At 42.7% G+C, this 12881-nt stretch overlaps 2 protein-coding genes across 2 annotated transcripts; both read right to left on the bottom strand.

The window, feature by feature from the left end:
* Window positions 1–1834: 1834 nt before the first annotated feature.
* On the bottom strand, window positions 1835–6950 carry SARC_04273 (hypothetical protein; the record flags this gene model as incomplete). Its single annotated transcript, XM_014301891.1, has 10 exons — window positions 1835–1882; window positions 2110–2274; window positions 2576–2621; window positions 2923–3046; window positions 3599–3716; window positions 4363–4450; window positions 5054–5148; window positions 5393–5536; window positions 6564–6715; window positions 6851–6950. The coding sequence occupies 10 exons, from the start codon at window positions 6948–6950 to the stop codon at window positions 1835–1837; spliced, it is 1080 nt and encodes a 359-aa protein (XP_014157366.1).
* Window positions 6951–7546: 596 nt separating this feature from the next.
* Window positions 7547–10661, bottom strand: SARC_04272 (hypothetical protein; the record flags this gene model as incomplete). The annotated part of the gene is made up of 5 exons (XM_014301890.1): window positions 10495–10661; window positions 9737–9931; window positions 8634–8729; window positions 7782–7927; window positions 7547–7624 (listed from the first exon to the last, which is right to left on the bottom strand). Exons 1-5 carry the CDS (start codon window positions 10583–10585, stop codon window positions 7547–7549), a joined length of 606 nt encoding a protein of 201 aa, XP_014157365.1. The 5' UTR covers window positions 10586–10661.
* Window positions 10662–12881: the final 2220 nt, after the last annotated feature.

Raw genomic sequence — 12881 nt, 5'->3', positions numbered from 1 at the left:
GACACTCTCCACGACATGATCTCTAAAAACTCTGTAATACACACACACACATACACACACANACACACACACACACACACACACACACACACATACACACACACATACACACACACACACACACACACACACACAGATAGCATTATAACATGTTAGTTTTGCACGTCAACTATACGACCCTAGTGGCCGATACCGGTCCCGAATTCCCAGGACCTCATGAGGTACAGCACTACAGCCTACAGCCATGAGTGCGGGCCTGAAGGAATTTCTGAGTATAAAAATCCTGAAGTCTATAGAGAATCTATCTATAAGCTAAGAGCTTGATCTAAAATCAAGCATGCATTTGAATATCTCTCTTAAAATCAACACTTAAATCCGTAGCGATTTAATATTAAGTGACAAATTTATATCCTCTACAAATATACATGAAATTTGGAACGGCGAAGGTACTTTTCAAAAAGCCAAAAACTGGCTACAAGCTTCTATCTGACAAGTGCTTAGGCTGTGGGATGCGCGTGTTGGGGATAGAACTGTAGGTCATTATCATCCTGACTCATGAACGATGTTCGCGATTATTGAGTTCTGACTTTTGGCGTCATGGGCATCATCACAAATTTAGCTTCTGCGGATAGAAGGAATGAGCTCCTCAACAGGAATATCAAGCAAGAAACGTGATATTTACTTTTTAGGCAGGTCGGGTCTCTTTCTGTTGCTGTCTTTTCCGATTTCTCATAGTTACGGTATCTTTTGCGCTCGATAAAAAGATTATCCATCGGTGTTAACAAATCGCCATACCATACCACCGTATTCGATATAGCTGATTCTCGTTATTAACAACACTTTCCTTGAATTGGGTTTAAATGTACTCATCATCAAAATAGGAACTATTATTTACCTGTAATATGATCACGTCTCCGGAGGGCAATGTAAATGGAGAAAAGTTAATATACTATCGTTGGGGAGAACATAAATAATGCTTTTATGTATGAATACCTGATAATAACATTTAGACCTTGTTATAAAACTGTAAATATCTTGTTTCTGATTGTATGGCTTCCATGCAAATTCCTGAATTGCACGCACCACCTCAATTTCGGTCAAGTGGCTTCCAGCGACATTTAGCTTTCGGGACACACCAAGCAGATCGAAACGCCTCAAACAAGCACGAAGCCGAACTGCACGAAGCCCTCGCTTAAACTCAAGAATCATACATTGTCGAGACTATCTTTCAGAAATCTCGTTCCCACGTGATGAACAGAAGAAAGTACAAGACGGACGGTACTAAAGGCTTTCATGGCCAACGAACATACGTTCCCAACTACATTTAATGGACTAGTAGTTTGGCGAGCTTCTGTGTAGGTCTTCTGCAGATTGCTGCCGGTCACGAGGTACTCTATGTGACGTCGGTCATATTAATGTTCTGCGACGTGCTCATGACGTACGTTACGGTTCTTTGTCATCTGCGAAGAACATATTTCGTCAACAACATCCAGTTCAAAGATGCTGGAGTGCCACGCTCGTTCAAATAATGAAGGCGATATCACTGATTATGCTTAGTTTCTTTTCCTAGCTGTGAACTCGCTGTTGGTGTCACCAACCGCTCTTCTAGCTGAGATCTTGCAGGTATATTACATATGGTATCATTGAAAATGATAGATGAAGCACTATCAAAGAAACAAAATTAGATAAGGAACTGATAGAACTCGAGAACGCGATCGACCATTGTGGATTTGAAACTGCTTTCTTTCCTGACTATAGTCTACGATGTATTTAATGTTTCGTAAGATTTTATTAGTTATCGCTAGTTCCCTGGTTCAAACTACATCTCACACAGTCACGGACTGTCCATCATCAGAGGTGATTGAGCTGCTTCGTCTTCATCCTTTTGTGAAACAACAAAAACAGACAGCCGCATCGAATGAGAGAGATAACATGGCTAAGAGCCGGTCATATATACCCGGGGATGATGTATGTGCAGCTCTAAATAGCAATCTGCGTGTCATACAGACAAAAGAAACAGTATAATCTCACCATGTATGTAGATTAGAGTGCAAGTCTAGAGTAATGAATTCGAATTTCCCCAGACGTTGAAAAATACAGAATTTGTACCTGTGTCTTCAATATTTCCTCCCTCGTCTTGTCATCACGTCGTTCCCGTGCGCGCGTCCTGTCCATAACTTCCATTTTCTCCAGCTGATGCAATCGAAGATGCGTTACTACCGTGGGGTGAAATTTCGCCAATGCCAAGTCTAACGGCGATTTGCCTTCTTCGTCCTATATTGTGCAATGAGAATGCAGTTCAAGAGTTGATTCTCCGTTGTATCTTCCTGTTCATTTGTTGAAAAACAGTAGTCATTCTATATATATCAATCTAAGCTATACTTGCGGCACAAACACCATAGCTGATACCGAAGGAAGTATTTCCGGCTTCCAAATGATGGGTGTGTATTTCAGAGCGTCTACAAATATTTCGCCATTCCTTCACGATGGGTCACCATGACAATCACAAATATGATACAGATTTGGAGACAAACAATGAGTATCCAACTGGTTTCTGAAGTGACATCTGCCTTACCTTTACTTCTACAGTTGCACCTCGACTGAGGAGAAACTCAACCATTCTGTAAGAAGAGATATGCGTGAATGCAATGAGTGAGAATAAATCTCCAAAACAGGCTTGTCACCACATGCGTGTTCTGTGGGAAATTAAAATACGCCTAACTCATTATATTCACCGGCACTCGATTAATATTATACTTGGGTCGATTTTGAAGGTAGACAAAGAACCAAGAAAACCTGCGCACTCACACCAACAGATATAATGCAGGCCCACAATTATATTCACACAAAACCACTGAACTATGCAAATCGGAAGTGATAGTACACACAAAGCCACAGGCATTGAATTGAATCGGGACTTACATTTCGTGACCTTCATCGGCAGCCACGTGCAGCGGGGTTCTCCCTTGCTTGTCCGCTGTGTTTATATTGGCATAGTTTTGGTACAGAAACTCTGCGCATGCCACATTCTGGAAATGACAGCACGCTGTAGCGGGAAAGAGAAAATTGAGACAGTGAACGTTTAGTTATATGTCAGGGTTGTTTTGTTTGCCGAGTATATTTAATCACAACACTACGCCCTTGAGTTAGCACATAATATCCTAAGAGTCTATCCCAGGCTGTCAGCTTCAATTCCAACAACACACTGGATTGATTTACAAGCTGGTGTACGTGATGTCAAGTGTATTCAACAGTGCGCATGGCCAGAGAATAATTATTTTAGTGAGGCGTTAGAGATTGGCGGTGACGTGCTACCAGACAAAAAACGTATTGTGAGACTACAACTCAACTTTGTATAGCCACACGCTACGCGCTGCGCGAATAGTGCAGAGCACTCAGCAGAACAACCAGACGCCGTTGGTGCTCAACCGCTAAACCCTAAGCTCTGTGCACCGCACTTATTTCCATATCTTGCACGAATCTTACACAACAAAGAAGCAAACAGCATATGCATATAAATACATACGTGAAATTCAAATATACGCATATAAATCCTTACATAACACTTTACTACATCGCCTCGGGTAATAGTTACTACCATGTAAAGGCGCCCAGTCATCGTTGAAGTCCGTTTGCCAATTCACATCCGCCCCATTGGCTACAGCTCTCACAGCCAATATCATATCACTCGCTTCCTTACTGGCATCGAATAGTATCTGAGTGGTAGTGGTGAGCGGAAGGAGCATAGCCACCGGAGAGATAAGACGTGAATTTTAGTTTACCTCCATGTTCACAGCAGTTAGGTCGATTTTAAATATAGGATGAACGAAGGAGCGAGGCTTTCGGACCCCAAACTACGGGGGCCCAGATACAGGTCTCCCACACTTGCATTGCACGAGGAACAAACACATCGCTGGTCGATAATAATGGAAATATAAACAGCACGTGCCGGTATTGTGATCGCTTAGCCCACAGATACAATATCATGCTGTTGGCGACATTCTGTGATCGAGATTGTATGTTCTGGCCATTCCCTAACTACCGATTGAGCACCCCCACGCGTTGGTCGGCCAACATGATCCACATACGGCGTAGTGAGAAGAGTCGTATACTACTAACAACTACCCACAATAAGCAATTAACCATCCTAAGTCCAAGCGAGTGGGTTTGGAGTGCGTCAGTGGATCAGCACATGCAAGGTGCAAAACATTGGGGCGCTCACCACACACGCTCGCCAGATACACGTGATCTGAACACCTGTACGTATAGCACAGTTTTCAATCGAATCATCTGCATAAGCGATCGCGGCATTCATACTATATGATATCAGAATCGTAACCAGAGAATCGTCGATGCCAATACCTGATTTAAGTCGTCTTTGTCCATCTCTGACGTCGCCATGAATGCCTTATCTATGTACTTTGATCGTATGAAAGCTTCTCTTTTCGTCCTGTGAATACGAGGGATGTATTTGAGATCAAAATGTACGGAGCTGTACACAAGCGAGTTGCACATCGACAATAATAGTAATAAACTGTCAGGCATTGTATCGTGTTATCACTGCAGCGTTTCGGTTGATCTAGGGTAGCGGTTATTTCATTTTGGCGAGAGGAGCAAGCCTAAGTGATGACAAACTCAATAGTCATATAACATGCCTAGCTTACACTAAACCATGGACAAGGAGCAAGCCTAGGTAATGACAAACTCATTAGTCATATAACATGCTTAGCTTATACTAAATCAAGGACAAGAAAGAGCCAATAGGTGCCTCCACGTGGCTAACACATACTGTAAATCGGTCAGCCTTTCAGATGCAGAAACCCGCCAGAAAATATGAAATAGAAGCCTTAGCCTTGGATCAGAAGCACGGAGTCTGTTATTGGTACCACGGTTCACACAAACAGCGCGCACCTTTGAGACGGGACGAATACCTAAGATATGTTCAAGATACTAACAAGGTGGTAGCTAACCACAACATCACACAGACAACTTAGTCATACAAGATCACACGTGCCCGCGCAGTGTCGCTATAAAAAGAAGCAGCGCTGCTCACCTGTCAGAACACATCTCGCGCATGAGCTCATCGGTATCGTCCACACCACTCAGGTACACCGAGTTCAAGTTGGTATTCCCAATAGCCAACATCATCTGTAGCCAGGGGAGGGGGTTGATCGAAGTCAGTATCGGTATAAGTGTACTTCGTTTCTCAGGTACCATCACAATAGCTAACAACTACTAGTAAAACTCAAATGAGAATCGAATTCAACGCCAGGCCCGTCTGTAGGGGTCAAGGAAGCGATGCTTCCCATAGAACGCACAGAACGCAATGCACCACGTACACACCATTCTGCAGCCCGTTTATGCAGATACCGCTATAGACCAACACACACACCATCCTATTGCCATTCACACCGTTTATGCAGATACTAACCTGCATCAGCGAGTCGTCCCAGCGGTCTAATGTCATACTCCGCACCTTACTGATGTGTGTGCCTATTTTCCTGTGCACTCCGCTGCACTCTATACATAATAAGATCTGTCATGCGAGTTAGAAGATAGCAAGTCGTGGTGTTGATATTGTAGAAATGATATCATCCGATTGTCCCTCGCCTGACATCCATGTCAAGTGTCAGATGTCATATGCCAACTATGAGGCATCTGTTTTCTGAATGGCAGGCGAAGCACCGGTTGAATGCCATTCTCTCAATCAGTGGCTGATCGCCGTGTATGATATTAACTAAGCAATGCCAAACACTAAGCGCACCGTTCATAGTGAGTCACACTGTACATGTCCGGCGTTTCGAGACAGCAGACTAGCGGTACGTATCCACTATTAAGTGATATACGAGGGGTTTCGAGTGTGTATTACATTGAAAGGATTCTCACGCACGACACTGGATGTATTGTATTGGTAGAAAACAACACTGCCGCCCGCAGAAAGCTCGAGCATGTGCGGCACACGCGCTGTGACCTGAATGGCTATGAACAACAGCACAAAGGAGATACACAGCCGTTATTAAATGACAGCACAATGTCAATCCAAACAAGATTCACGATTCGAAAGGCACACATCGGGCGCACATCTTGATGTAGCTTGAGCGCTTGAGTACCCCGAGACCCTTTGCCAAAAGTGTGTGTGTAAGGTGCAGTAGTACAGCCTACTCTGACACACGGAGTGCCAACACAAAGACTCCTTCGTGTTGCAAAGCGTAGCGCACCATTACTACTTATGGTTTCCATGGGCCTAACAACTCGACCCAAAGGCGGGGCTACGCACGCGGTGAAGCGGCATACATGTGAAACTAAACCAAAGCATATGGTATCAGGCGTAGCCGATGAATTCGGAACACACCGGGGATGTGATTCAAAGCACACAGGCGAATACGAGAACGGATAGACTCTTAGATATGAGCGTACGCTGTGTGTTTTCTTGCGGATACCAAGTCGCAATACGCATCACAACAATGGCCAGGCTTGCTATTGGCGAGCAATGCCTAAGCCCATCCGCAGGAGTGATATTCTTTAGACAGTATACAGACACCTCCATAAAGGTATAGACATACCCCTAAATTTATGCTCGCCCAGGTGTTGTCTGGCACGCCGCAGTCGCAACAGGTGTCGTTGCCTAAGACAGCTTTTATTTCCTCTCTCCTCGTGTTGCTCATGGGCAACACATTCATGCTCGAGAAACTCTTCCCCGCCGACAAATTTGCTTCTGCGTAGGATGTATTGAGTACAAGATGCATGAGGTTAAGCCATTAAATGCTATACCCCGGACATCGGAAATTAAACATTGTTTGCAACTAATCAGACTGGGGGTTTAGATACAGGGGTTCCCCACACGACTTACCGTTTTGTGGCCGAGATACACCGACATCTAATGCGTTACTGATATGTGCTTGTAGTGTTGCGATCCACGCGTCCTTGGCTTGCAGGCTAAGTGCCTGCATATTCAGAACGAATGATGAGATTGCTTAGGATGTGTATGATGTGTATCGCACATATGTGTTTTAATACGGGATGGGAGGACCAGTGATCAGTGGATAGTGGTGCAAATAGAACAAAAGTGAGCGGTCTTGCGTTCAGTTGCATTGGAAACTCCACACAATCCAGCAGAGGGGGCATTGTCAGCTGCCCTGTAGCAGCTTGAAGAAGTATTTGCAGACGCGTGGTAGATATGAATATTCCAATGAGCAAATACTTTCGCACGTAGTCACATCCTTATACACAAAAGCACAACTCATGACAAAATGCGCGACTCACTTTCGATTCACAAATTGAGAAATATAAACAAAGAAATAGGAATGGATTCTACAGTGTTATGATCGCGCTATAGCCCTCGAAGTTGCGCCAGTTCTAAAGCCAGTACACGATTTAAATCTGGTATGTACGTAGTTCCCCATGCGTGCTAATTGAGATTCACCCGTATTTGTGCAAGCGTTCGTACAAACGCAAAGTACTGAACATCTTCAGCAGCGCAAGGGGATACCGGCTGTGCCAGTGTATTGAGGTGTACATGACAGTCCCACGTGTATCTAAAGGGACCCTAATTGTTGTCTTTCTTCACCATGAGAGTGGTCTTGGATTGTAAGCCAGATCCCAGATAGGCCAAATCCTCTGGTATCTGGTGATTACGGGTGGAGTAGGGGCACCCCCTTTCCCCCTTGGCAACCCTTAAACCTTAAACCCTAACCCCCCCGCCTGTTACTTGTGGTGTGCAGGCTACGCACGTACGATCATTTGTACCAGTTTTATACTGTCCGCTCTAAGGATTGATTTACCTGCAACAGTATATTTTTCGACGGCGTAACCAACTCGAACACAAACTGGCGATCCACACCAGTCACAAAGCTCTTTACCGTGCACAGCTGCAGCTTGGCTCCCACCACCGCTTGGCCGCCTTTTTGTTGGAACATAACTTGCCCATCTGTGTTTGTGCGCGCAAAGCAGTGTTTAAATATAGGTGGGGCAGTAGTAAGGAGGTTAGTAAAGCACAAGCCCCGCGAGTTCGTGATTACATGGGGATGCTCAATATCTATTTGCAGCACCACGCACGGCTGGTCAATAGATCATACCAGACTGAAAGTGGGTATATTTTCTTCTAAGCCCTACTGGTAGATGGTCTGCCTGTTGCGATCTCTTCAAAGAACAATAGTTATAATACCCTACAATCTAAGATGACTTGGGTAAGGAAACCCCAGAGTTGAATAAATCTAAGTGATGGCTGTTTATACGGCGAAACTGGTTTGGTTCGCCACAGGATTGCTCGATTCAATTTTATTGGGCCCCCATAGAAGCCACATGCACGATAGCGAACCGGATTAAAGCACTCTAAATTGGCAAATATGGCCAAATAGGTGAATTTATCCGTAAAAAAATATGAGTTTATCACCTATATAGAGCATGTGTGTAGCATACGTTCAAAAGAAACAAAAACCCGATGGAATATATATATATATATATATATATATATATATATATATATATATATATATACATATCTATTTCTATATATGTATCTGCATATCTTTTTCTATAAATGTTATATATATATATATAAAATGTGTGTGTGTGTGTACATATGAAAGCACACACAGATACTGCCTTGCGACGACAACACTAGACATACACACCTTTGATGAATACGAAGTACTTTGCCCAGGATTTACTGCCCTTTTTCAAGCCCCTGGCGAACAGATAGCCTTCGCGGGTGGCTGCCAGAGCCAGTACTGCGTGATGGAAACAAGGGTAGAATACAGTATCGTATGTGAGGAAAGAGAAAACGGGGGCACTAATTGTAACGTGGGAGATGCAATGGAGTACGCACGGACTCACCAATGCACTCTCTTTTAGGTGTATAAATACATGCACAAAAATGATTAAACAATAATATTTTCCGAGAAGGTTCTGGTGTATATATAGCCTCTGGTGTTTATCCATGCCTAAATTGGATACATACTCACACTCGAAGAGAAGCTCGAATACACACACGTGTCCTGAGCACGGGCCAAAACTTACATGCACGTAAGTCCGAGGTCATACTCAATCTCCCACACAATCAAATCGTAAAACACAAACGCATACATACAACTTAACATACAGCTAACATATATATGTACATTCGGTGCAGAAAGGAGCACCATGTACCAAAACAATCCCGTGTCATTCTATAACTGTGCTTGTCTAATGAGATATCACGTACATACAAACAATAATGCAACCATCTCCAAGTCAGCTTCAGAAACTCGTCTAAGATATATATATATATATATATACACCCACAAACTCACCACACCACACACCCACCAACCCCCCTCACACACATACACGCACAAACACATACACACACACACAAACACACACATATATATATACTTATACATATACAAATATATATACACATACACATATATATATAATACACACACACACACATACTATATATAAGATACACACACACATACATACATACATATATATATATATATATAAATATATATATATATTTACATACATACATACATACATACATACATACATATACACAATAAATATATATATATATATATATATATATTTACATACATACATACATACATACATACATACATATACATATATATATATACATACACCCACCCACCCACCCGCACACACACACACACACACACAAATATATGTATACATATATATATATATAAATATATATATACACATATGCACAACAATAGCTTACGCGCTGCTTCCGTCATCGCTTCCACTGCACTCTCGCTCGCGGAAGCTATCGTGCCAGCGTCGTTGCCATCACTTGAATCGGCTGCAGGGTGTTGTTCGTGCAGTTTTTTGTGTAAAGCTGCAACTGTTGTCGCCCGACCCCGTGTATCGATCGATTCCGTACTGACTGTTTGAGCGTTTCCGGAGGACTTGTCATCTGTACAGTATTTGGAGAGTGTGATAGTCAGTGTTTCAATAGAAATTCCCGGTATTCAGTATGCTGCCGTTTTGATAGCAAGTTGATGCGATGCTATCCTACCGTTGAGGTAAGGCGAGGCTTAGAACATCAGTGTTCGTGCACAGACTACAATGCGCGACATCATAGCTACTGGCGTGTATGATTGGTCCAAGCTGATTGCGCTTAGGTTGAATACATGCCTGTGGCAAACTATTGGCCGAGATATTCAGCTAAGGTGCTCCAATGGCTTTAGCATATTACGAATGTATGTCATCCGAGATAGCAACGGGTCTACACATCGTCAGGCAGTCTGCACAAACCCACATCCTAAATGACACTTACACCAGTAGACACCCATACACTTCTCATACCGAGGTGGCCTACAACATACACCCACAACTTTCATGACATGTTAGCCACTTGTACACTACCCGCAGTGATGTACTCTACAATGAACATCCACAACTGAAAGGATCCCTATCCAGGCAGACGCTCATACATACATTGCAATACACACCCACAATTCATCAAGCCACACGCACCTGAGTGGCGACTCATATTCGTCAACGAGCCCCCAAGCGAAGTCAATCTGGGCTGCCTACTAGGTGAGTTGGTTCTTAGGTTGCTCTTCATGTTGAGCGCTGGGCTGCTATGGTGCGGCGCGCTGTGGTACAGTCGGGATGGTGGCGGGGCTCTGGAGAAGGGTTGGCGAGGTTTGTGTTGAGGTTGTTATATAATTGTTGTTTGTACGTTCTGCGAGGGATGGTTATACTATTCAAATTCAAGACCTACAAAGCGAGGTGGCTCGTTGATTGTTTTTAGTTCATAGCGCTGGGTTGTTACCGTATGGACTGCTGCGATACAGCCTGTAGATGATGGGATCTTCGAGAGCATTATAGCACTCACAGCCAATATGTTGGTATAAACACCACCCGCAATAGTAAATACTGCGGTTGTAGTGTAGGCTATAGTCATGCTACGTACTCCTTCGGCAAGGTGCGGTAAAGGTTTGATAAGCAAATCCGTGATTTGTGACATGTGAGTATTCCATACTACACCTACTAAATGGTTGAATCGTTAGATGTTTTTCATGGATTTCTTGCTCTGAGGTAGGGTGATGTGGATTGCCGTGATGCAACAGAAATTGTCGCTGTTTCCGTTTTAGTTTTTCGATGGGTTAAGAGTATGTATGAGTATATATAAAGATATATATATATATAAAGATATAAATATAAATATACTATCATTTAAGTTCTTCAAAATTTGAATATTAACTTTGGGGTATGGGCTGCAGACGGAATGCGATACAATACTTAGTCAGACGTACAAGAGCATTGAACTCTCTTCCTATGACAAGTAAAGCGCTGGCCTGACCCAATGGGACATGTAGTGCAACCAGAACGGATACGAAGGATGAGCTTGCTGTGCATAGGGCAGGCGCAGTGCTTCAAGGTAGATCACCCGTGTGTGTATATGTGTACAGATGCATCTCACAGAAAGACGATTGCTTACTCTGGTCTGGTAGGCAGCCCATCGCTTTCCACATCGACCCCAGCGGGCGCTTCGTTATTATTGCTCCTGGAGCCAACAGTATAGGTATCCATGGCAGAACAGGGTTAGTATCTGCCCTCCTCTTTTAGACATACAAGAGTCTCATCTCCAGTGTGAATAAAGCTTGACTACACAATCAAGATGGCTATGTAAAAGTATACCAGAAAGTTGATCACAGTCATACCGGACGTATATAGCCCAATGATATGTGCGATGCGAAAAACAAAAAACGGGAATGGCACTGCCGAGCTACAAGCACGTATACAAGTACACATATAAAAAACATAGATGTACACCATTGCCGTCAGCCTGATACCCACTGATTCTTGTTCGCGGCAGAGTCCAGCAACCCCTCCGAAACAAATTTTCACACGGACACAGTATATGTACGCATATGGTGGTAGAAGCATTCGCTATAGCCGATTCTGAGGTAGAACTGTCCAACAGTCTGCACGCACAATATATACACAAACATATAGATGTACTTATAAAATAAACATATAGATGTACATATAAAACGTATAGATGTATATATAAAACATATAGATTTATATATAAATCATATAGATGTATATTTACACAGCAATGTGATACATACAATATATACACAAACACACAGATGTACATATAAAACAGCAATGTGATACACACTTGATTTTGGAGTGGAAGGGGAGAGCAAATTTTCGGGTACATATTCATTCACACAGGCAGGCACCTGCAAATATGTAAGCGGATCTACAGATAATTGCAGACCTACACCAGATCTACACAAATAGACAACTTCAGTAGAGCAATTAACTTGTAATTTTTGGGTAGAAGAGATGCAAAACTTTTCAGCATATAAGTAGCATTGCACCGACACACAAAAATGCAAAAATGCACAGACACAGAAAAAGGCACAGACACTGAAACAGACACAGACACAAACACAGACACAGACACAGACACAGACACAGACACAGACACAGACACAGACACAGACACAGACACAGACACAGACACAGACACAAACACTCACACAGACACAAACACTCACACACACACACACACAAACACACACACACACACACACGTACACACAGTCAGAAGAGGTGTGCGTGCGTGCGTGCGCGAGTGCACGTGTGTTTATTTTGCGTTTTTGTGTGGGTGTTGTTATACATACACACACACATACATACACAGACAAACAGACACAGACACAGACACACAGACATATATATATATATATACAGGTATGCAAATATACATACATACATACATACATACATACATATACATATATATATATATATATATATATATATATATATATATACTATATATATATATATATATATATATATATATATATACTATAACTAATAAATAATAGTAGANA

This window comes from Sphaeroforma arctica, assembly GCF_001186125.1.
Source record: "Sphaeroforma arctica JP610 unplaced genomic scaffold supercont1.235, whole genome shotgun sequence".
In the NCBI taxonomy this organism is placed as follows: Eukaryota; class Ichthyosporea; order Ichthyophonida; genus Sphaeroforma; species Sphaeroforma arctica.
The sequence above is the reverse complement of the archived record's forward strand: the minus strand, read 5'-3'. Positions and strand labels throughout refer to the sequence as shown.